At 46.9% G+C, this 23,448-nt stretch overlaps 2 protein-coding genes across 2 annotated transcripts; both read left to right on the forward strand.

The window, feature by feature from the left end:
• Nucleotides 1-1,792: 1,792 nt before the first annotated feature.
• Nucleotides 1,793-7,481, forward strand: CCDC116 (coiled-coil domain containing 116). The gene is made up of 4 exons (XM_063315837.1): nt 1,793-1,875; nt 2,830-3,414; nt 4,453-5,202; nt 6,506-7,481. The coding sequence occupies exons 1-4, from the start codon at nt 1,816-1,818 to the stop codon at nt 7,409-7,411; spliced, it is 2,301 nt and encodes a 766-aa protein (XP_063171907.1). The 5' UTR covers nt 1,793-1,815; the 3' UTR covers nt 7,412-7,481.
• Nucleotides 7,482-10,169: 2,688 nt separating this feature from the next.
• On the forward strand, nt 10,170-14,036 carry SDF2L1 (stromal cell derived factor 2 like 1). Its single transcript, XM_063315581.1, has 3 exons — nt 10,170-10,389; nt 11,888-12,084; nt 13,492-14,036. Exons 1-3 carry the CDS (start codon nt 10,185-10,187, stop codon nt 13,768-13,770), a joined length of 681 nt encoding a protein of 226 aa, XP_063171651.1. The 5' UTR covers nt 10,170-10,184; the 3' UTR covers nt 13,771-14,036.
• The last annotated feature ends 9,412 nt before the right edge of the window (nt 14,037-23,448 follow it).

Raw genomic sequence — 23,448 nt, forward strand, 5'->3', positions numbered from 1 at the left:
CGATCTTAATATTAGTTAAAGATTGAAAGTATTATTAGCTAGCTAATACTTTGATATGAATTGCAATGGTTCTTTCTTTTAGATCTTATACTCAGCTTCGAGTGAAAATTTAAATAATCTTATGCTTGCAACCCTGGCCTCCTAAACGGCCATTAATAGTGACCGAACTTCCCTTTTCTCTTTTTGTTTACTATACTTCCAGCTTTTCAAATGATAGAAGGTTCATAACGTTTAATCACATTAGATCAGCAGTACTACAGTGAAACCTGCATTGAAGCAAGGCAACGTGTCAAGATTTATAACATTACCACAATAGGACAACAATAATAATAATAATAATAAAAATAAAGATAAAAATTTCCAGTGCTGGCGCTGAACGGAGTCCCCAGAGCAGGTGACGGTTTAGCCACGATACCAGCTTTGATGCATGTGATGCAGCTGCCCCTCCCGCCATTAAAGAACAGAATAAAAGTCATTCAGACATTGAGGAGGCAGATTTGGAACAAAACCGTGCAAGCCGGGATCCTGGATTCCAACGTCTTGTCTCCAGGTATACCATAAACGCAAGGTATTTTATGCAAATTGATGGAATTGGAAACTCCCCAACAGAACTGGTGATGTAACAAAGGGAAGAAGAAAAATTCTTCTCCCCTTCTCCTTCTCCTTCCAAGCCGTAAGCAACTTTTGTACCTGAGGCTTGGAGTCTGGATTGATTTCTCCCGCGGGCAAAACCTTTGGCTCTTTTTTAACGAGAAGAAGACCTGGGTGAGTCCCCAGAGAGTAGCCGCCCTCCCCTTCTTTAACTCTCCGGTGTCTAACTTCCATTAATGTCTTTGTGAGGATGTACAGTGTTTTTCCCTGGTATTTTCAAAAGGGGAATGTTAGTCATCCTAGAAGCTAGCTTTGTGCTCCATGGATTGTCTGCCCACCATCTCCAGATATGCCCTGGTTTGCTGAAATGAACCAATACAGAAAACCACTTTCACTGGGTGTTTAGGGGTTATACAAACCCAGCCGTTGTGCTTTATTAGACCATGGTTTCTGGGTTAGCACGATTATGTGAACCCAACCATTTGTGGCTTATTCAAACAAACCTACTTCAGCTGTTTTGGTGTCTTAGTGCAGCGTAGAACAAGGCCAAAGGGGGTATAAAGAAGACCTTTTTTCTTTTCTTTTTTCACTCCCACATCTCCGTATTGTGCTGGCCTTCTTTCCTTCTTTCTGTCTTTTCTTTTGGAGGCAGATAGAGATTGATTTCCCATTTTTACTGAGATTTTGTTCCTTCAACAGCTCCCCATTCTTTGGAGGGCCAGGGATGGTGGGACTGATATTGTCCAGGATAATCTCCCTCCCAACATTTGAAATTCCTATTTGTAAAAAACATAACACTTTCAGCTAATCAACCAACCAACTAATCAGTTTATTGTTTTGACCGCCGGTTGTAGCAAATAAGATCAAACCTACGTAACAGTAGCCAAACATACATTCAAATGTGCAAAACCCAGCCAGAACATTGAAACGTTATTACAGCAGATTAAAATATTAGGAATTTTTGATAAAATCATCTCTCTGTTTAGCAGCAGCCCACGCAAAGCTCGCTAACCTTCACAGTGCTGTCTCCTTGTCTCAGTTCATTAAATATTCCATTTACGTGGATCAGGCCGGCATGATTTGCCTATCAAGAGGGCTCCAAAAATGTTCCACGTGCTGATGCAAAAATAGGCAATAAGCAACGCAGAAAATTCTCTTTTTCCCATGGGCAGGGGAAGGAGGAAGAAGGTGTGAAGAAGAAGAAGGAGCTGTTCTTTCAGCACTATGGAGAATTGCAAATATTCTGGCTATCTTGCTGATGATGAGAGCTTCAGAAGACCTCAGGTAAGGACGAAGGGGTTCCCTTCACATCCCTGTCTAGAAACAGGACTCAGACCAAACTGAGGGCTAGCAAGGCAAGATGGCACGTGTCAAAATCTTCAGCATCAAAACTAACTAAATAAATAAAAATCACCCCATTAGCCTCTGGGAAAGCCAATTCTCCCTGAATATCAATTTCCTGACTGTAATCCAGATCTAGATCCAGATCTTTAAGCATCTGCCCAGCACCTACTCAACTTCTGCAGGACTTTCTGCAAACCCAACTGACCAACTGAAAGCTTGGTCAGAAATAGTGTAGCGTTTTCTCATTTCTTCCCAATTTGGCTGTATCTTTTTTCTGCAACTCTCTCTAAAGCAGGGTGGGAAATTCTCTTTAGAGTTTCTAGATGAGACTTTCCTGAAATCTGTATCCAGGTAGTCCTCACTTAATGACCACAATTGGGACCAGAATTTTGGTTACTAAGCAAAGTGGTCATTATATGAATCTGACCCGATTTTACAGCCTTTTTTGCAGTGGTTGTTAAGCAAATCACTGTGGGCGTTAAGCAAACTATGTGGTCACTAGGTGAATCGTGCCATTCCCCATTGATTTTGCTTGCCAGAAGCTGGCTGGGAAGGTCAAAAATGGCAATCACGTGACCACAGGATGCCGCAACAGTCATAAATTTGAACCGGTTGCCAAGCGTCCAAATCGTGATCACGTGGCCGTGGGGATGCTGTGACGGTTGTAAGTGTGAGTACTGGTTGTAAGTCAGCTTTTTCAGCACCGTTGTAAGTCTGAACTGTCACTAAACAAATGGTTGTTAGTGAGGACCACCGGTAATTCTTGCTGGCTTGATCTTGCCCAGCTGTGTGGGGTCTGACATCTGCCTCCAGGGAGTCGTCTTCTCAATGCAGAAGTTATTCCCTCCTTATTAATCCCATCGTCCCTTTAACGCCCCCCTTGCTCACTTGCAGGACAGGCATGTCCACACCAGTCCAAGAAGAAGCCCCTGCGACTGGAGAACCATGCCGAGGCCCCCATCTCGCTGCCAGTTCCGAACCCAATGTTCGCCCTCCTCCACCAGGACTTTCAACAGCTTCTCCCGAGCAGACCAAGGGAAACGGAAACGCCGCCAGAGCAGCAGCAGCAGCAGCAGCAACGGGAGAACCATTCACCTGGCCAACGAGTTTTCAGAGTTTGTGGACTTCTTGGCCGACGAGGAGGTCTTGGACAGCCTTCAGCTGATCGTGGAAGACGCTGTCCGGAAACTTCGTGACGTGACAACCCAGAGCGGGGAACCCGTGTTCGGCGTCCAAGAGGACTCCCCTTCAAGCGTGGACAGCGAGTCGTGGTCTTATTCCTACAGTTCAACGTGTTCCCGGGTCAAGTATCAAACCACCGCCACGTCCAGCTCTGAGGATGACCAGGAGAAGCGCTTCGTGAAGGGAGGGCAGTCAAAACCAGGGGGCAAAGTATCTCTCCTGGATAAGTATATAGCCAGGCTGCCCAAAGCTGGAAAGAAGGCTGAGCAGGAACTGTCTGGAGGAATCCACACGGAGGTATCTCTAAGCCAGTGGAATTCCCCCCTGCAAGGAGATTCGTTGGGCCCAAAGTTCTTAGGTTTGGCTCTGGCTGGTGGAATCCTGTGCAGCGAAATAAATTTCCGCACCAGATTTTCAGTCCCCAGTACTAAAAGGGCTCAGGGCAGGGAAGACTGAGGCCATTACCAACCTGGTTTGATGGGCAGTCTGCGCATCACATGATGTAATGGCTGTGAGAATAACCTTGAGGAATGGGAGGAAGCACCACAATGTAATATGGGAATGACCTTGGGAGACTGGGCCCAGAGACGCTGCCGAGGGAACAGTCAGATAAGAGGCAGCTGAGCCCGCAGCTGGATAATGGGTGGGGCAAGAGGCTCAGAAGGGACCCACCCTAGTTTTTTGGGTGGTAAAGGAGATGGGGGAGAATTTTACCTTCAGACTTGCAAGATTCTGTTAATGTAGCCTTACAATAAAGTAGAATGTTTCCTGTCTGGTCTACCTGGTACGGCTGACACACAACCAAGACACAGGTAGGATAAAAGAAATCTGAGTCCGGCCCAGAAATGTAATCTGAGGAAGCGTCTCAGAATTGACCCTCCCTAGTTTTCTTGTGGATCAAGACAGGGAGCGGGGCGGCACTTTCAGATTTGCCAGATTCTGTTGCGAGATTCCTGGGGACCCTATAATAAAAGGAGTTTTAGTATTCGTAACTTTGGTTTCCAAGTCTGGTCTTCCTCAGAGGACCGACACATACATACCCTGGGCGTGTCTGTCTTGCAGCCTGCTCCCCAAGATTGTGCTGCCACAACGCATGCCAAATTCACATGCAACAGACGTGTAAAGGGGTGGGGCTTTGATCCCAAGGCCACAGGGGCCATCTGGGCTTTGGGGACTCCCCCTTTGGACACCCCTGCCGCCAGATATGAAACAGGGTCTCTCTCTTTGCCCCTCATCCCTCCGCTGTCCCCCACGACAGCCCTTGGTTGGCTTACTAGAATGAGCACATTCTCTCCTCTGCTGATAACTTTGCTTCTCACTCTTCCCCGCCTGCAGTCGTTTTCCGAACGGTCCGGAGACAGCTTCTTCCAGCTAGAGCACCTGCACGTGTGGGCCAAGTTAGCCGAGTCATTTGGAGAGCGCCGGCAGGATTATTTTGCCAGCCTCAGGAAGGCCCTTTCCCATGAATCGTTTTCGCTCGACTCCCTCCACAAGGAAATCACCAGCGTCTTGAAGCGGCCGACCCCGCGCTGCATCCCGCTGTATTACACCTGCCAAGAACCCTTTCAGGCTTTGGATTTCTTGGAAGAGAACAAGATCCTCGCGGCGCTCCAAGATATTATCAACCAGGCGGTTCTCAAAGTCCTGGAGGCGACCATGACGGACGGGATCCCTTTCGTGACGCTGTTCGACGAGCGAGGGTATCCTGTGATGCCGTGGGAGTTGTCGGAGGAGGGCAGTGGCTCGGAAGGCTCCGGGAGCGGGGATGAATCTTCAGGGGAGGGCGAAGAAGAAACTATCGATGGGAAGAAGAGGAAGGGGAAGAAGAAGAAGAAGGAGTCGGGGGGTGAGCAAGGCCAGTCCAAATACGCCCCGCCCCACCTCCCCAAATCCAAACAGAAGTCAATCCCTCCGGAGGAGCCCGCTCGCAAGCCCAAGTACACCCCGCCCCCCTTCCCCAAAACGAAGCCGAGGGCACCCCCCGAGGAGCCCCCGCCCAAGCCGAAGTACACCCCACCCCCCCTTCCAAAACCGAAGCAGAAGAAGCCGGATGCGAGCCAGACCGAAACCGAGACCACCAAATCGGTAATTGCTGCCTTTCCGTTCTAATGCCGAGACCCAGCCCAGGGCGCTGCTGGTGTGTTTGGGCCACCGTTCCCAGAATGCTGAGCTGTATTGCTGGGGAATGCTGGGAACCAGGCTCCCGATCCATTTGGGAAGGCCGGGGTGGGGAAACCTGGCCTAGAGGTCTTATCTGTAAGCCGACATTTGCAGGCCCTGGTTTGACGTATCCGAGGATGAGGGGATGTGCTTGTCCTCTACACATCAGCAGCAGCTATTTTGGTTGTTGGCCTACCAAGCACATCCTCATCTCTCCATCCTTATTCCTTCATAGGTTTCAGAACACGTGTTTCCGAGTCGACCGTCCCCAGGGCAGTAGGGCTAAATCCTGGCTAACCCGCACAATTTCAAAAAGCACAGAAAAGAAGTCCAAACTCATTATTTCTTTAGCAGGCCTTAGTTCCACCAAGGTCTGCAAATTGTGCGGAGGTCTCCCTTCTACACAGTCGCCTCACTGTTGAGATACCATTCCGATAACAGGAAGCAAACAAGGTCGTCTTCAAAATAAGTGGGACTTCCATTAACAAGTAGTGTTATGGAGGTGGGGCACCAGCTGCTACAGAGAGGAGTTGAAGGATAGATTAGATTAGATTAGATTAGATTGTATTAGATTAGATCAGGTCAGGTTAAATTGGACTGGATTCGAGAGCAAATGGATCAGATTAAATTAGATTAGGTGAATCTGGATTAGACAGCGATTGGATTGGTTGGAATTGATTGGATTAGACTGAATTACAACAAATAGATTGATTTGGATTGGATTGGATTATATTAGACTGCATTAGATAGCAAATAGATTGGATTGGATTGGATTGGATTGGACTGAACTAGATTATATTAGACTGCATTAGATAGCAAATGGATTGGATTGTTCCGGCCTGGATTAGATTAGACTGGATCAGATCGCAAATAGATCGGACTAGACTGGATTGGATTGGATTGGACTAGGCTAGATTAGAGCAAGCATCTGTAAACAACGTCCTCACTCAAACTGTCCAATGTGGACTCTAAAATATATTTTAAATAAGGATACTGCCTGGTGGGCTTCCGATGTCCTGGCATATTCCTGCCACCCCATAGAAGTTTATTTTTGCTTACGTCCCTCCCCACGCTCTTTGTGTGGGGCCCCTTTATCCCAGTGGCTCAGCCTTTCTCCCCAGGGATCTGCCTCTCCCAGCACAGTTGCCTACAAGCAAGTTCTTATTTTAAGTGTTTCTCTTAACCAGTTCCCTAAACACGGATTCTTTTTTCCTCCTCCTGTTCACAGACTATTCTTACAAAGGACATCATCACTCGGAAAGATATTAAACGGGCCCGTCTGCAGGCTCGGCCCCTTCCAAAGCAGTCGATCATCGACTTTTTGATCGAAAACGCCGCGAAGCTGATCTTGTACAAGTTCAATTATGAAACCCTTCTCGCCGAGAAGCTGGGCTTCATCTCGGTCCCGGTCACCAAAGTGCTGCTGGAAATCATGTTCGGCTACAAGAAGGTCAAGGGCAGCGGAATCCGTCTCTCTTCTCAGATTGACTGGACAAAAGTCTACGATGAGGTCTACAAGAAGCGGCCCCCCAAGCCCAAAGTGCCAAAACCGGAGGAGAAGAAGAAGAAGAAGAAGAAGGGTGGGGACAACAACAAGAAGAAAGATGGAGACAAGAAGAAACCAGACGAGAAGAAGACCGTGCTCTTAAAATCACCAGAAATGCCAAAAGGAAAAGTGGTCATGATGAAGCTGCGCGAGGGCACTGAGTCCAACAAAACGGGAGGCCCAACTTCCATCACTGCGCAGGGGGAACCAGACATTTTTGAGATCGTCCCTCCACAATTTCCAGCCGATGCCGAACATGACCAGACCTCTGCGGATGAGAATGGTTTCACCTACCCGTCAAGCTCAAGGCCCTTGGTTCCTACAAGTCCTGAAAGCATGAAGGCCTCAAATCCCAGGAAATCGGGAGATCCTCCTCTGGAGGAGTCTTCTTCAGCCCTGGGCACTCCAAGGCATTCCAAATCATCCCGAAAAACCAGCACCGCCCCTCAGAGTAATCGAGGGTCTACTGGTCGGTTACCAGGGGTGGAATCGGCCGGCCAGCTGTCTGACACTCAGGTGAAGAAATCCGTTTCTCACAGGTCTAGCTTTGCTGGAGAAGGGAGCAAGACCGTTCTGCCTAAAATCTGAAACTCAACTTCTGTCTGATTAATAAAGGACAGACATTTGTATAACTCAGATAAATGCCCTCCCCTCCGCTGAATCTGAACCAGCAAGATGATCAGCCCATTGAACTTCTGGATGTTGTGTTTTTTCTTCATAAAACGTTGAGTTTATTCTTCATAATCCACCCTACCTTCCATCTGGTCAGAGCTGTGACTGTGCCCCCTCTGACATTTATGTACTTTTTAACATTAAAAAGCCTTTTTTTCTTGGCTTCCTATCTATCCTATGCTTTCTTTGGCTCATCTAACAGAAGCCTCCTTGTCATTCTAGAAAAAAGTTTCAGGTCGGCAGAAAGAAAATGGTCTTCTTGTTTCGAATCCACGTCCCTGACCGTCCACCAGCTGCCCATCTGGAGATTAGAGCTCCTAAATCTGAGTTATGCCTGACCAGCAAAACTCTATCCAAGTTGGGAAGGAGGTGGCTAGATTGGAAATGTGCAATATGTAATGAAAGGCAAGTGGGGTTTACGTGGCTGGGGTTGATGGAGTCAGTCTAAAAGGCATTGTTTCAGCCCGACAAGGTAGACCAGATGAAGAAACCAACGCCATAGAGGTCAGGACTACTTTTACTGTACCAGCTGTAGTTACAGAACCTTGCACGTCTGAATGGGCTTCCCCCTCCCTCCCTTTATCTTCATGTGAACCAGGAAGGGGCTTGTCAGACGTTTTCTCACATTACTTTCTTGGCCCAGGCTCAAGCCCCTCTTATCTGACCGTTGCCTTGGCAGTGCCTCTTCCTCCTGTCCTTCAAGGCCATTCCCTCTGCCCTCTACAATTCTTGACTGCTTGCTGCAAACTTTTCAGGAAACCTGTACAGAAAACTATATGGAAATGCTGGCAAATATGGGATTGATTTTATGAGCTGAAATTGGCATTCCAGGGATCTAATGCAGGAAAGCAAGGTGGGCCACCTGCCAAGCAGGAACAGTCAGTTCCTCGGAGAATAGAAATGCAGTGCAAAAGCTTTGATTGATTAGTGTGCTTCCCCACTGATGTATCTGGTCTGATGTCCATCCGTCCTTCCTTCCTTCCCTCCTTCCTTCCTTCCTTCCGAAGTTCATTCTCCTTCCTTCCTTCCTTCCTTCCTTCCTTCCTTCCTTCCTTCCTTCCTTCCTTCCTTCCTTCTGAAGTTCATTCTCCTTCCTTCCTTCCTTCCTTCCTTCCGAAGTTCATCTTCCTTCCTTCCTTCCTTCCTTCCTTCCGAAGTTCATTCTCCTTCCTTCCTTCCTTCCTTCCTTCCGAAGTTCATCTTCCTTCCTTCCTTCCTTCCTTCCTTCCGAAGTTCATTCTCCTTCCTTCCTTCCTTCCTTCCTTCCGAAGTTCATTCTTTCCTTCCTTCCTTCCTTCCTTCCTTCCTTCCTTCCTTCCTTCCTTCCTTCCGAAGTTCATTCTCCTTCCTTCCTTCCTTCCTTCCTTCCTTCCTTCCTTCCTTCCTTCCTTCCTTCCTTCTTTGCCCCTTGGTTTTTTTTCCATTTGTCCTTGGGGTCTACTTGATGTTTGAAAATCTTTGCTGAATGAATCGGGCCCCAGAGATTCCCCCAGGTGCTGGGAGGCAAGATGTTAGCATAGGAGCTCAGGCCTGGCTATAAGGGTCCAGTGATTTGTGTTTTTACTGAACCTCAGTGAAGTTTTAGTTGGTTTTTATTCTTTTATAGTTTTTCATGCTTTTTGTGAACTGGCCAGAGTCATTGGGAGTCGGGCAGTGTACAAATTGAATAGAAAATAATAAAATAAAATAAAATTACCAAAAACCCAAGCTCTACCCTCTGGTCATGCTCAGATAGATCCATACTGGGATGCTAGAATGTTTGAAAACTCAAATGGCTATATTAACAGATGGGGGCCTATGCAAGCCATAGGTCAAAAAAGTCAAGATGGTGGCTGCAATGTTGCAATTAAAGCCTGTTTAATTTCCCTGTTTTTTACGTGTGTTAGCTAAGGGGCTTCTGCTCCTATGTTCACATAATTTTTGTCTTCAGTTTTGTAACATTTGAAGGAAGTTTGCAAAGTGCCGAGATAAGATTGGATAAGTTTCCTCCTCCTCCTCTCTCATGGAACCCTGACACTGGATTTATGTTTTACAACTGGCACTGAGTTCTTTTTACTAGCTTACAGCAAAAACAACCTAAGAAACAATGATCCCCAATGACACAGTACTCTTTATTCTTATTCTGTGGCTTTTAATCCCCATAGGTAAACTGCCTAGGGATTAAAGTGGCACGCCAGTTGATTTTATACATGAGTAAATATAGCTCCCTTTATTATCTTTCAACACACTGAGAACGATCGCCTCGTTGGCTGAGCACCATAGCAGAAGCACTTAATCCAAGCAACAGGAGATATTTCAATAACACCCGTTTTTGTACGAAATAAAGTTCACGTGGGCGGAGGACGGGATTCGAACCCGCGCTCCCGCCTAGACTCCAATTCTGGAGCCAGCGGCCCCGCCCACCCCCCTCATCCTCAGCGCCGCCTTTCGCCCGACCCCGCCCCTTCCCTGGCCGCCACGCCGCCGTAGCGGATTGGCCGCTTCGCCGCGCGCCGCGAGCCTATCAGCTCCCCCGCGTCGCCCTTCCCTACCCCGGGCGGGGGCGGAGCCGGATCATGTGCCCCGCGTTGGCAGCCGCTGATTGGCTGCCGCCGAGCGCCGGCACCGGAAACGGCTTCTGAGGCGAAGCTCGAACTGCCGCCGCCGCCGCCGCCGCCGCCGCGCCGGAGAGGCTTCGGAAGGAGCGGAGATGCGGCGACCGCGCGGCGGCGCTTCCTCCCCGCCCTCGGCCCGGCCCGGCCCGCTCCCGTCGCTGCTGCTGCTGCTGCTGGCGTGCGGCCCGTGCCGGGCGAAGGAGGCCGAGCCGGGCGCTGTCACTTGCGGCTCGGTGCTGAAGCTGCTCAACACGCGGCACAACGTGCGGCTGCACTCGCACGAGGTCAAGTACGGATCCGGTGAGGAGCCGGCGGCGGCGGGGGCAGGGCAGCCGGGCGTGGGGGCGGCGGCGGGAGGCCAGGCGGCGACTACAACTCCCAGAATCCCCAGCCTGGGGGGGCTGGGACCCCTCGGGCCTGGCTGCGCTCGGGTAACTAGCACGGCCAAACGAGGAAGGAAAGGAAGGCCGGGGTGAGGCTGTATCAGATAGGCAGCTCCTGAATGGGGAGGCTCTACCACGGATGGGGGCTGCCCGGAAAGATGGGTCTAAGCTCCCCGGGGTTGTGGGGGAGCGATGTTGCTTTGTACTTCAGGTAGACGGCTCCTGAAGGGGGAGTCCTTACCACGGATGGGTCTAATGTGCCTTTTCTCCATGAATAAAACAGTAAATAAAAGGCAGAAAGCTGGTCAACTTGGGGGTGGCTGGGTGCCACATTTAACATGGGGGGGGATGGTACCAAATGGGCCGTATATGGGGTGGGGGGGAGTTTGCTTTGTTTTTCGACCTCTGGAAAGATCCCTGTGTTTGCAGTGTCCTCCTTAAGGGTTCGCATTAGGGTGGGCAAGGGTTCCCTGCCCCCCAGAGGGTGAGAAGTGATGCCTTCGGTTTTCAGCGATGGGGGTTTGAAGAGGGGGGGCTGCAGAAGGGGTTTTAGGGACTGCAAGTTGCGCCCCCCACCCCCCCGTTCTAACCATAAACTCCTTTTAGTCAAGCCTGTCTCCTTCCCCCTGAATGGGGCGCCTTCCAAAAACCAGCTTCCAGACCTCCCACCCAAAGGCCGTGCCGGCTTTTTTCAAACTTGGCCACTTGAAGACGGGTGGACTTCAACTCCCAGCATGCTGGCTGGGGAGATCTGGGAGTTGAAGTCCACCCATCTTCAAGGGGCCAAGTTTAGAAAACACAGGGCTATGCAGGCTGGAAGACTATGGGAGGTGAAGTCCACATCTGGAAAGTGCCAGGACGGCAAAGGCTGGTTATCATCTTTTTTTTAATCATATTGTTCTTTTTTGTTGGTTTTTTGTTTGTTTTAAGTGTTTGGAAGCCCCCCAGACTCATATATATGAGAAGGGCAGCTCGATAAATTTGAATTACTTATATATTATAATTACTGTTGTTGTTGTTAAGATTTTCTCATCCCCCTTCTTTATATATAACTCAAGGTGGCATACACACATAATACTCCTATAATCCTATTTTCCCCACCACAACAACCCTGTGAGCTGAGAGAGAGTGACTGGCCCAAAGTCACCTTGCCAGTTTGATGGCTAAGGGAGGACTAGAACTCACAGCCTCCTGGTTTTTTGGCCAGCACCTTAACCACTACACCAAACTGGCTGTATATATGTACAGCATGTGTGTGTGTGTGTACAGTTTTTATGCGCGCGCGCACACACTGTTGTCGAATGCCATGCGTTGTAACTATTTTTTTCCTGTACTTCCTTCTTGAGAACAGTTAACGTCAGCACATACAAACCTGCAATCTTTCACTGACAGGAGGGTAACTCTTCTGTTACTAGGTAGTGGCCAACAGTCAGTGACTGGAGTGGAAGCGTCAGATGATGCTAACAGCTACTGGCGGATCAGGGGCAAAATTGATGGGTCCTGCCAACGAGGGGTGCCAGTAAAGTGTGGGCAGGCAGTGCGCCTTACCCATGTCAACACAGGGAAGAACCTGCATACCCACCACTTCCCGTCACCACTCTCCAATAACCAGGTAAGGCCAGAGTATTTCTGCGTATTTTACAGTTTACTTATTTCAGCTATATGGTCACATCTAACTGAGTCTACTCTTGAGCTGGAACTTTAGGAAGGATCTAGCCTACTTATGAGCTGGTTAAAATGTTAATCATTTTGATTTGTTTACTGTTTTGTCCTACATATATACAGCGTAATTCTATACAAAATTAAATAGGTTTTGCTGTGCTTAATTTTTGCTTTTGGTGAGATGTTGCCCTCAATTGTGTGATTTTTTTTTTTAATGAATTAGGACATAATTGTTGTTGACAGTTCCAGTGTTAAAAATCCTTGAAGCTTGTTTGTGGTTTTCTGTTGTTTTTTTTAAATTTATTTTTCAAATTTCTATTACTGCCCATCTCCCCCCGAAAAGGGGGACTCTGGGCAGTTTTATTTACTATGCAAAACTACATTTCCAGCATAACTTGATTTGTATTCAGAGATACACACAAACGGCAACACGTCCCTAATTCCAATTTAATGATAAAGGTCTAGCTCGTAGAAGTAGAACAAAATGCCATATTTCCTACTCTGCAGTTTGTGAACCTCTTCCACTGCCATTGGTATTAGTACCTGCTCTGGAAGATATATATAGAACAAGAGAATATGCGAGTGATAACCCTGTACCTCTGTAATTAATATTCTACTTGACGTTGGCATGAATGGTTTGTTAATGGTGTCATACAGTGTTTACATTGCGGTTGAGACTATTGAAGTGTTTCCTAGATATTTGTAACTGATTAGTAATTGTTGACAATCTGACTATTTCTCCTAGGAAGTTACATTTACTGAACCTTCTGCAGGGCTGAGAGAAAGTACCTTATCTAAAGCATGATGGGAGGCCCAAATTACACTTTCTGCTCTCAGTTCCTGTTTGTTTTTGTAGACGTTATCCACAAAACTGTGATACCTTAAAAAAGGGGGGAAGCTGTTCTAGAAAATAACTGGCTTAGTCCACGCAACGCACTAAAGCAGAGCAAGTGTATGAGCCCCTGGCTTAAAACCATTTGCAGTTCACGCCCCACCAAGTCACGGTATCGCATGTACTTTGAATCAGTTCGTTATTTCAAAGCAAATAAAGTCCTGATCACACTGATCGTTTTTCACCTGGGCTGCCATCTTTCAGAATTATCGGCCAAACCACAACTAACAAACCACAGTAGCTGTGTTCATGCTACAGGCTAGGCTGACAGGAACAAAGCGCGTGACAGTTCAGCGTGATGGTCTTGTCCATTCAGGATCCTAAGCCATCCTGTGGTGTCTTTGGCTTTGGTCAGTCCTTGTAGTTGGCAGACTGTGGCAGACGGTTCAGCCTGTTGTGCAAACACAGCAAAGGTAGGTCTTTAAAACAGCCTCTTTCTCCCACCCCCTTCTCTGCATTTGACAGGAAGTAAGTGCCTTTGGTGATGACGGTGAAGGGGACGATTTGGACGTGTGGACGGTACAGTGCAGTGGAACATACTGGGAGCGGGACGACGCAGTGCGCTTCAAGCACATTGGAACTGATGTGTTCCTTTCGGTGACAGGCGAGCAATATGGGCACCCAATCAGGGGCCAGCGGGAAGTCCACGGGATGCATTCCCCTAATCATCACAACTACTGGAAGGCAGCGGAAGGGGTTTTCATTAAGTCCACCTCGGACTCCACAAAGCATGACGAGCTCTGAGTACATGAAGCAGTTCTGATGGGCGCTTCCTCCTCCATAAATACCTTCCTGAAAGCTCGGCATCTTAAAGGCATTGAGATACCTTTGGAAGACAGTGTCGCCTGCTTAATTCAGAATGATCTGAATCAGACTGGCACCCATTCATTTTCAGAAGCCATTTCCTGCCCCGTCTCGTTCACTTGTTTTCCCTTTTCCCTGAACTAAGGAAAAATGATTTGCTGTGTATATTTTTCATCCCAAGGTGCAATAAAACTTAACTTTTGTAATTCTTCTTGTAATTCTCAAGTTTTCAGTCAACTCATTAAATTGTCTTGAAACCTTGCTGAGTTTGCTCACAGACAGTTTGTGGCCTTATGGATTCTGCATTCCTGATGTCCCAAATGAAGCTTATTAGGCTAACTGAGTAGCCTGTTCTTTTTGAAAAGCCTGTGGCACAAGGAAGACCAGGAGGAGATGGGTGGAAAAAGAGAAAAAGAATAGTTTGGATCACCCCCAAATTTTTGCTGCTCTCACCCCCAATCAATCTGGTACTTCACACAAACCTCCGTTGTATTCATTTGTTTTTTCTTTATGGCAATTGGCAACATGCTCATTTTTTCTGCAGGTAAGGATCAGCTGATTAAAGAAAAAGGGGAACAAAGTTTTCCATGAAGTGCTTCCATGGAGAAATGCAGAACAAGCCATTTGCAAAACAAGGACCAGTGAAGATTTGCTGTAAAATGTTAGGCCATTGGGATGCCATGTCCTCTTCCATATCATTCCATTCCTTTTTACTGTGTGTAAGGGCTGAGGCCGGTGCGGTGGGAATTAGCAATTCAAGGCTAAAGAAAGCCATTCAAAATCTACAGGTAGTCCTCGCTTAACAACCACAATTGGGACTGGAATTTCAGTTGCTAAATGAAGCAGTAATTAAGCACATCTGGGATGGTCATGAGTGAAGTCGCTGCCAAGCGCTCAAAATGTGATCGCGTGACTGCAGGGACACTGCAGTAGTTGTAAGTGTGAGGACCGGTCGTAAGTTGTTTTTTCCCGCACCGTCATAAGTCTGAACCATCACTAAATGAATGGTTGTTAAGTGAAGACTGCCTTCCAGGACCATCAAGCAAGTTGACTCAGAACAATGGGAGGAAGAAGCTTAAGAGCTTCTGGAGCACAGATAATCCAAAATCTCTATTTGCTCTGCAGTAGGCATTTGGGACGCGGTGGCGCTGTGGGTTAAACCGCTGAGCTGCCGATCGGAAGGTCGGCGGTTCAAAACCGCACGGCGGTGAGCTCCCGTTGCTCGTCCCAGCTCCTGCTCACCTAGCAGTTCGAAAACATGCAAATGTGAGTAGATCAATAGGTACCGCTTCGGCGGGAAGGTAACGGCGTTCCGTGTTGTCATGCTGGCCACATGACCACGGACGGGTCCTTACGGACAATGCCGGCTCCAAGGCTTAGAAACGGAGATGAGCACCGCCCCCTAGAGTCGAATTCGACTGGACTTTACGTCGAGGGAAACCTTTACCTTTACTTTAGGCATTTGGCTAAAACAATGGCTGAGAATTTTCTGCCAAATCTATCCAAGCGCTGAATTAAGGGTTTGGTGTCCAGAAGTCTGAGATTTACTGCCTGGCCCAGGTGTGACAATGTCTCCCCTTCCTTGATTTGCAGTGTTTTTTTTTTCCTTCTAGTTGCCAGTCAACATTCTGTTACCCCCAAGCATTGATTGCTCTGAATTTTCTTTCTAAGGCTTTTCCCCCTTAAGGACTTCTCTGCATCTGCAAATCCTTCCTCATGTCTGCCGATATCTCTTCCTCGTAAGTGGATAATCCACTGGGGTGGGACATAAAGGCCACATCAGAAGAAAGAACCTTAGATTATTCCTAAATGTAAATACTCAAGGGCTTACGGCTTCTCCTCTCTGATCATGTCACCTTGGCAGAAACTACTCCAGCACTGAGCTAGGGCCATAGATGGGAGCACTCCACACCCAATGGCTGGAGCTTTTTATGAAAGTAGCAGTGTCTTAGTGGTGTCTGACTCACTAAGTTCACATATTTTTGGTAAGATTCCCCTGGCAAACAGCAGAATTAGCCAGCCAGATCTTCCAGGCTTTCTAATAAAATGTTCAATTAATCCTCACCATTTGTTCTCAGCAAACTTTGAGGGCCATTTTTCCCGTATTTCCTATTAAGCCTTTCCCCAATCCAGTCCCACATGCAGCTAATTCCATATCTGTCTGCCAAGGTATTGAGAGGAGTAGATTCTGAATTCCTGGCTAGGCTGGCCAAGGAACAAGCCACTATAAATACTCTGGTAATCCAGGTAATCTGTTCAGAAAACAGAAACCTTTTGGACAAGAAAGTACATTTCTCCTCCCCCCAGCCACAATGGAGATTGCTTACTGTATCTTGTGACATCGTTGTACCCTGGATTTCCCAGTAATGTAGTGTGGCTTTGAGAAATGTGGAATTGCAGGCAGTAATTATCCCAAACATCCTGACGGGAGGAGAAAAAGCATATATAAAAACGGTTTCTTAAATTAAGCACCACCCCATTGATTTTGCTAGCTCTAACAGTGATTGCTGCTTACACGTAGCACTTTCCAGTCTCACAGGAATACACCAGCATCAACTAACTAGGGAGCAGAAGGATTGTTTTATTTTGTCCCATTCTTGAAGCATCTTCCGCTAGAAGACGGTGATGGAGATGCTCGGGCTAAATGCGCCTGCAACATTTGTCACGCACCCCAGCTCGACAAATCCTAGAAGGAAAAATAAATAACCAGTTAAAGTTAGTGTCCTTCCTAAAAATTGCACACAACTTTTACGTCAGGACAAAACACGGTGCTGTTCCTGCCAAAACAACCTGTAGAAATATCGCACAAGAAAATGGCAGCTGAGATGCACAATCTGTTTGTTCTGGGGATGGCAACTGGATCTTCCAAGCCCTGGCGAGATCTTCCTTCCTGATCCTTTTTCACTGGAGAGGCCAAAAATCAAACTAGGTGCTTTTAGACCCAGAGCAACCTTCTACGGATCTTATTTTCTCCCTTGTAAAGTATATGAAAAAGGGCAATTTTTTCTCTCTCAATTTTAAGAAGGTCTGCAGTATCTGGGCTGCCCATGTCTAAAAAATTATGAGAAGGTGGCTAAAAGCTAGAGAAAGCACAATTTTGCTCTAGTGATCCTCCAGATGTTTGTCTAATTTTATGGTAAAAAAAAATTAGGGTTAGGCTCTGTTATGATATGCCTAATTTTAAATTACTTGTTTATATCCTAAGCTGGTTTGTGATAAGGATGCCTCGAGGGGCAATATCCCTGTTTTCCACCTGTTCTTCATCATCACACAATACCCACACTAAATTGATCACCACCGATCTGCCGTGGGGCTGGTGTTCCACACAATTGCACACCCTGCCCGTGGCCACTAGTTGGCGTTGCTCCAGATTCCTTATGTGACACCTCTGCATGCAGGATGTGTTTTCGCCCAACTGAAGCTTGCAGTTGTCCTAATCTGCCAGGGCGTGATGTGATTGTGGCGATTGTGACAATGGCCATGCGGATCTCTCCATTGCTTGCTCACATCGTCTGCAAATATACATATTCCTGGCTTCTTTCGCTTCCGGATTGGCCAAAGGGATCAAGACTTGACTACAGTTGGCTGCTCTTCCTGATCATCCCCTGGCGGCTGCCAAAACACCAAATCCGAAGGCAGATGTTTTACAGTGGCATTCCCCAATACCAGGAAACTTTTCAAAGATGTATTTCTGATTTTGCCTTGGGCTACAGCCCGGCCCAGCTCAAATCCAGAGCCGGTGATTTTGTTTGAGTCTTTCCTAGCGTGTCTAAATGAGATGCAGGAGGTTGTAATCTATTATAGGGTTACAGGTAGTCCTCGCTTAACAACCACAATTGGGACTGGAATTTTGGTTGCTAAGTGAGGTGGTCACTAAGTAAACCCAACCCGATTTTACGACCTTTTTTGTGGCAGTCGTTAAACAAATCACTGCAGGTGTTAAGTGAACCACGTAGTCGTTAAACAAATCAGCAGTTCCCCATTGATTTTGCTTGCCAGAAGCTGGCCAGGAAGGTTGAAAATATCGATCATGTGACCACGGGACACTGTGACAGTCATAAATGCGAACCCAAATCGTGATCATGTGACCGCAAGTGCCCAAATCGTGATCATGTGACCGCAGGAACACTGTAACGGTCATAAGTGTGGGAACCAGTTGTAAGTAGTTTTTTTCAACACCATTGTAATTCTGAACCATCACTAAATGAATGGCTGTTAAGTGAGGACTATCTGTATTTAGAAGGGGAGACCCAGTTTGGCGTGGTGGTGAAGGCATCAGGCTAGAAACGGGGAGACGGTGAGTTCTAGTCCCGCCTTAGGCTCGAAGCCAGCTGGGTGACCTTGGGCCAGTCACTTTCTCTCAGCCCTAGGAAGGAGGCAATGGCAAGCCACTTCTGAAAAACCATGCCAAGAAAACGGCAGGGACTTGTCCAGGCAGTCTCCCAGAATCAGACAAGATTGAATGGATTAAAAAAAAAGTTTGGAAGGAAGCTCTGGAATTTGATGGGGCTTTTGAGATAACTGCTCAGCAAGATGGTTGGCAGAGTTTATTTATGCCTGCCTGGTTCTAGGCTCAGTTCTCAAACTTGTATCAACCCAGTGACCTAACAGTGAAGCCCCTTGCCAAATCAAGATTTTTAAGAAAACGGTGATGAGAAAAGGAACGTCTAGAATCAATCTATTACTCAGCTCCTAAACATTCCTGCTAGTATTACTACTCAGGCAATAACTCAGGAGAGGAAGTCCCTCTTTTTTCCCCCAATCTGGAGGGAGGGAGGGAGGAGGAAAGATCAAATGGGACAGTAACAAAGAAGTGAAGATGTCACAGGTGCAGTGATGGCGATGAAGTGTGGATTTTCAAAAGTAAGGTCCTGCAGGGGGATTAACATGCATCCATTCAGGATGAAAAGCTGGTTTTACATGTCCGGCTGATACCTAGAAGAGCTTCGCATTCCATCAATCCGCAGTTCCTTTCAGCTTCCGTTTCTCATTTCTGGTATCAGGAAAATATGTCAGAAGCTTCTGGAGAAGCTAGGATGCAATCTGAAGTTTCCTTCTCTGAAGTTACGACAAACATTTCTACTGCCTCCAGGACACACAGACCAAGAAAGACTAAAAACAGACCCACTGTAATAAAGGAGACAACGACTTTTCCTGTTGTTTGCAATGGGACTCCTATTTTTTTTCAACCTGGTGGCTTCAAGATCTGGCCAAATGGCTTGAAACACCCTACCCTTTTCCATCCCCTGGTGGTTTATAGATAAGCATAACCATTTCCTGCCCTTTCACGATGCTTGAAATCTGCCGCTGAAAGTAACCGCCTCACTCTGCTTCTCCCTGGATCTTGCAGCCATCCTGTTATTGACTGCACAATTTGTTCAGCTGCTTGTCAGCAATGAGGCTTTGCTTCTAACATTGTTAACCTATTAGGAAATAACACAGGGAAGGGGGGGGGAGGAAGAGGAGGAGGAGGAGGAAGGCTTGTTTATGTCTTTATTTTAAGAATTAATACAATCTATTTCGGAATTGCTGCCACGCACCTTTCCTCTCTTGCAGGTTCACAGAAATGCAAACAGAGAAAATCCCGTGTCCATATAACTGAAGCAATCCCAACAGCTATAACAGGATTGACTTCTAGGGGTTCTTTATCATCACAGAAATTAGCCAAATTCATGCCGATTTTTTTTTCTTTTCCCTCACAGCCATGGCCAGATGTCCCATCTGTTTTGCAGAAGCCACAAGTTCCGAAAACCAGCCAAATCCCAGCTAAGCCCCCCTCCTGCTGTTTTTATCTGGGTGCTAATATGCTAATTTAATCCTCTTAATCCATGTAGCTAATTTAAGTCTCGCCGATTTCCATGGATCTGTGCAAAGCGTGGCTACATCTGGACCCAGCCCCAATTGTGTATTTTGTCTCCCCCCCCCCGATATATGGAAACTACATCCACAAAGAACAAGAAACTGAAATATTCAGTGCATTTTCTTTTAGTTTTGCCTATTTTGTTAGTCTTGTTGTCTTGTATTTTGTATTCTGATGTGGCCTTAGAACTTGTCAATAAAGTGTCATTATTATTACACATAGAATAATCTAAAGTGTCATTATTATTACACATAGATCTGGGTATTTGTGTGCTTCAAACATAAATTTCTTGTTTGTTTGTTTGTTTTTAGAACATGAATTGTCCCTTTTAGCAAAAGTGGAGTAATCAAATAACCAAAAAACACCTTATTCCAATTTTCTTGGAGTATACTCATCAAAATAAACTTAATACTCTTCTTCCATTGAAATTCTCATGGTTGCATCTTTAAACTCCGCACCCGTTTGATCGTACAGCCTTTGACCTGTTTGGACTCTGGTCATGCTTCACAAGGGCTTTGTAAATTAAGCCCAGCAAATGCCCTTAGATCAACGCTGAAGGTAGGAGAGCCTCTGACTGGGAGACAACCCATTTTAAAGAGTGGGTTCCGCCTGCAAGATGGGGCAGGGAGGGAGGGGTCTCCATCTTCCCCTATCCTCCAGCATGCCAAGGTTTATGAAATCTGACATAATCTGAAAGAGTTGCATCCCTTTTATTAAGGATTGTGCAGCTGTGTGCAAACACTCCCAGCAACTGTGTGTGTGTCCCTCAACCCTAGCAAGGCTGCCAATGCCTGGCCCGGGGTCTTGGTTTTGCTTCCAAGCAGAACCAGAGGCATAACTGCATGACTGAGAAGGCAACTCTTCTGTTGGTATCTCTATCAGCTTATGATGAAATGGGTAGATGTGATAAGGTCCCACTGCAGGTGCATTGCAAGTATGTAAATGAGGAGAGACAGAAGAGGAGGAGATGGAGAAAAACCTTGACAAATCTGATGCAGCAGCCCCAGTGTTAAGCCCTGTGGTCTTGGCAGAATGGATGTCCATTGGCCTGGACTCGCAACCTTGTGCTCTAACTTTGACGTGGAGCAACGGCTTCCAAGCCCACAAGAGCGTCAATATTGGCATGTCAACAGCCCTGAAGCGGAGAAAGCAAAAAGAATGGGCCAAACTGCTTGGCAGAGCACCTTGGGAAGAACTGTCTTCTTGGGAGTAAGTAGTTCAGCTTCTGCAATTTCTGATCCCTGCCAGCTGAATTTGGGTGGAAGTCAGATGTTTCCACTATAAAAATAAGGCCTGCAAGGAGCCAAAAGTTGTGGATGGCTTGAAGTGCCTGAATGTTACAGCATTCACCTCTGGCTACAACGTTCAGTTAGTTGAAGCTCTAACAGCTGTAGTTGAACAACAGAGTGAGTTTGCTTAGCTTGTTGCCTTGGCAGTTTTTGGGTGACTTCCTCAGACCCAGCCTGTTTTGATTACAGTACTTTATTGTTCAATGTACTAAGGAAACCTAGAAAGGTGGGCTAATCCAGTAACCAAGTTAAGGGTGTTGGCTGATTTTCTGCAGCCTGACCCTTTGCTGTTCATCCTTCTGAAATCTGGTCGCTCCTTATCCCTTGCCTTGATCTCTGGCCAAGACGGATTGGACCTACTTCTCCTACTCCTTGTATGTAAGTAGTCTGATTTGAATCTTGGATTGTTTCATAATGCCTCTTGTCTTGTTCTTCAATGTTGGTTAACAAGTGAACTTGCTGTTGTTATGCATGAAAAGTAAATTGCTCAAAAGCAACTGTAGACCCACTGGTGGTGTGGGGGGTCACTTTTGCAATTGGTATTCTTTTCCTGTTTGCGGGCTGATCGGTGTGTTGAGCCCAGGATGGTGGGTCTTTATGTGTGTGTGTGTGTGTGTGTGTTTCTTGCCTTTGTGTCTCTTGCACAGAATTGAATTTCTGCCTGGTATCATTATTCATGGAGCAGTTTTGTCCAAAAATTGAGTTTCTAGAAAGCTTCCTTCCCCTGTTTGCGTTCCTTATTTTCAGGACGGTTGAGAATTTCTTTCTAATTTCTCTTGGGCGTGTTTTTGAGCAGTTTATTGTCAGAGGCGGTGGAAACCAGGCTACCAGCAGTGGTGTCTTCTGTTGGACTTTGTCTGAAACTTCTCTGGCTGCCCCGACTTTCTATTCTGGAGAAGGTCTCTCCTGATGTCTTCCCCTGGGGTTGATGGATGGGTGGGAAGCCAGCTGGGGTGCGACTCAACTGCACTGAAATGCAAGATGCTTTCCCAGTGCAGTGGTTTGGCTGCTTTGTAACTAAAGGGTTCTGTGTGTGCAACCGGTCCATTAGCTTTAAGTGAAAGGCTTGGAGGCCACTTTGCACATGTTAAACTGGGTTTGTTTTAAACCTGGTTAGGTTTTCATTCCTAGGTCAGTTGCTGAACTTGTGAGCCAGGGTGCTGTGAAAGCTTAATTCAGTAACCAGTATGAGGCAGCTGATTTGGCACCCACACTCCACCCCTGAGAATTTTACTGAAATTTTATTTTCCCTTGAAAGACATTTCTCAACCAAATTCTCTTTTGCCAAAATGAATTTTCCTCCATCGTGCCAAGCGTTAACTCCCTTGGGCTAGTCGCTGTCTCAGCTTAACTGACTTTCAAAGCTGGTGAGAAGGTGACCGTCCCCTTTCATTGAGTGCTTGCAGATTCCCGTGTGGGGAAGGGTCCTTCCAAGACTCAAATGTCTTTTTTCTGTGTATAATTCATTTCAAACATAGGGATGTGTGTCTGTTCGACTGGGACCACTCATCCCTTGAAGCCATCCCTTGATGGGCCTGCTTTTTAAGAGACGGTGTTGTCTGAACTCTGCAATTGGTAATCCTGGTTTATATTTTAGCAGCATGTGGCTCCCCCACCCCCATGTCCAGATGGCAGCATTTGCTACTTGTAACCCTGTTTGCCCCTTTCTCCTTTTGTTCCTGTCGAACCCCTCCAAAATCTATTAGCAAGGGAAACAGGAAGAGAGGAAAGCCCCTTGTCTGACCACCACCTGAATCCCAACCTTCTCCTCTGTAGGACTGCTTTTTAAAAAATCACTTGCAACAGGAAACAAGCGAGTGAGATGGGTAGGTCTGGAAAAGTATCACAACTCCAGCTTTTTTTTTTTCCCCACCCTTGTTTTTTCCAGATTAATTCACAGGACACACAAACCACAGTCTCCAGCCTGGCGTGCCGTAGACAGGATTTGGGGCCTTTCCAGTTAGGGCAAGTTTCTGGCTTATTCATCTCTGGAAAGTCATGCGAACGGTCTCTTGTCAGATGTAATCGATAGTTCCCCCCCAGATATCTTGCCCATTCTGCATTTTCTCCTCCCCCACCCTACCCCATCCCAGAATTGCTTGCTAGAGACTTTCTGACCTTCTCTTTTATGAGTATTGCTTAACCACATGTATCTTTCAAAAAAAAAAATTCAACCCACCAAGCTGTTCTTCTAGCACCCTCAAGCGGGGTGATGGGGGGGCAGATGAAGCAGGGGGAGAGAGGAGGGGGGTCTTTCAAACGTGGGGGGTTGAATGCTCCCCGCCCCCCTTTCCAGAGGGAGAAGGCTGTTCAGCAGTCCACCAAGGTGGAAGTAATTGCTTTCTCTTCTTGCCTTCCCCCCTTGTCCTTTCCTGTTTCATTCAGGGATTGACAAATGGCTGGAGAGCAGAAACCCACCCCGCCTGTCCCCCCTCCCCTTTCAAGTCCCCTTCCTCTTGATTGACTCAA

The sequence above is a fragment of the Candoia aspera genome, chromosome 15 (assembly GCF_035149785.1).
Source record: "Candoia aspera isolate rCanAsp1 chromosome 15, rCanAsp1.hap2, whole genome shotgun sequence".
In the NCBI taxonomy this organism is placed as follows: domain Eukaryota; kingdom Metazoa; phylum Chordata; class Lepidosauria; order Squamata; family Boidae; genus Candoia; species Candoia aspera.

Bases quoted from the DNA above. Each gene is read 5' to 3' on its own strand.
- CCDC116 (XM_063315837.1), top strand. From the start codon at position 1,816: ATGGAGAATTGCAAATATTCTGGCTATCTTGCTGATGATGAGAGCTTC. The intron at 1,876-2,829 runs GTAAGGACGAAG...GCTCACTTGCAG, and splicing joins AGAGCTTCAGAAGACCTCAG to GACAGGCATGTCCACACCAG. The intron at 5,203-6,505 runs GTAATTGCTGCC...TCCTGTTCACAG, and splicing joins AAACCGAGACCACCAAATCG to ACTATTCTTACAAAGGACAT.
- SDF2L1 (XM_063315581.1), top strand. From the start codon at position 10,185: ATGCGGCGACCGCGCGGCGGCGCTTCCTCCCCGCCCTCGGCCCGGCCC. The intron at 10,390-11,887 runs GTGAGGAGCCGG...TTCTGTTACTAG, and splicing joins CGAGGTCAAGTACGGATCCG to GTAGTGGCCAACAGTCAGTG. The intron at 12,085-13,491 runs GTAAGGCCAGAG...TGCATTTGACAG, and splicing joins CACCACTCTCCAATAACCAG to GAAGTAAGTGCCTTTGGTGA.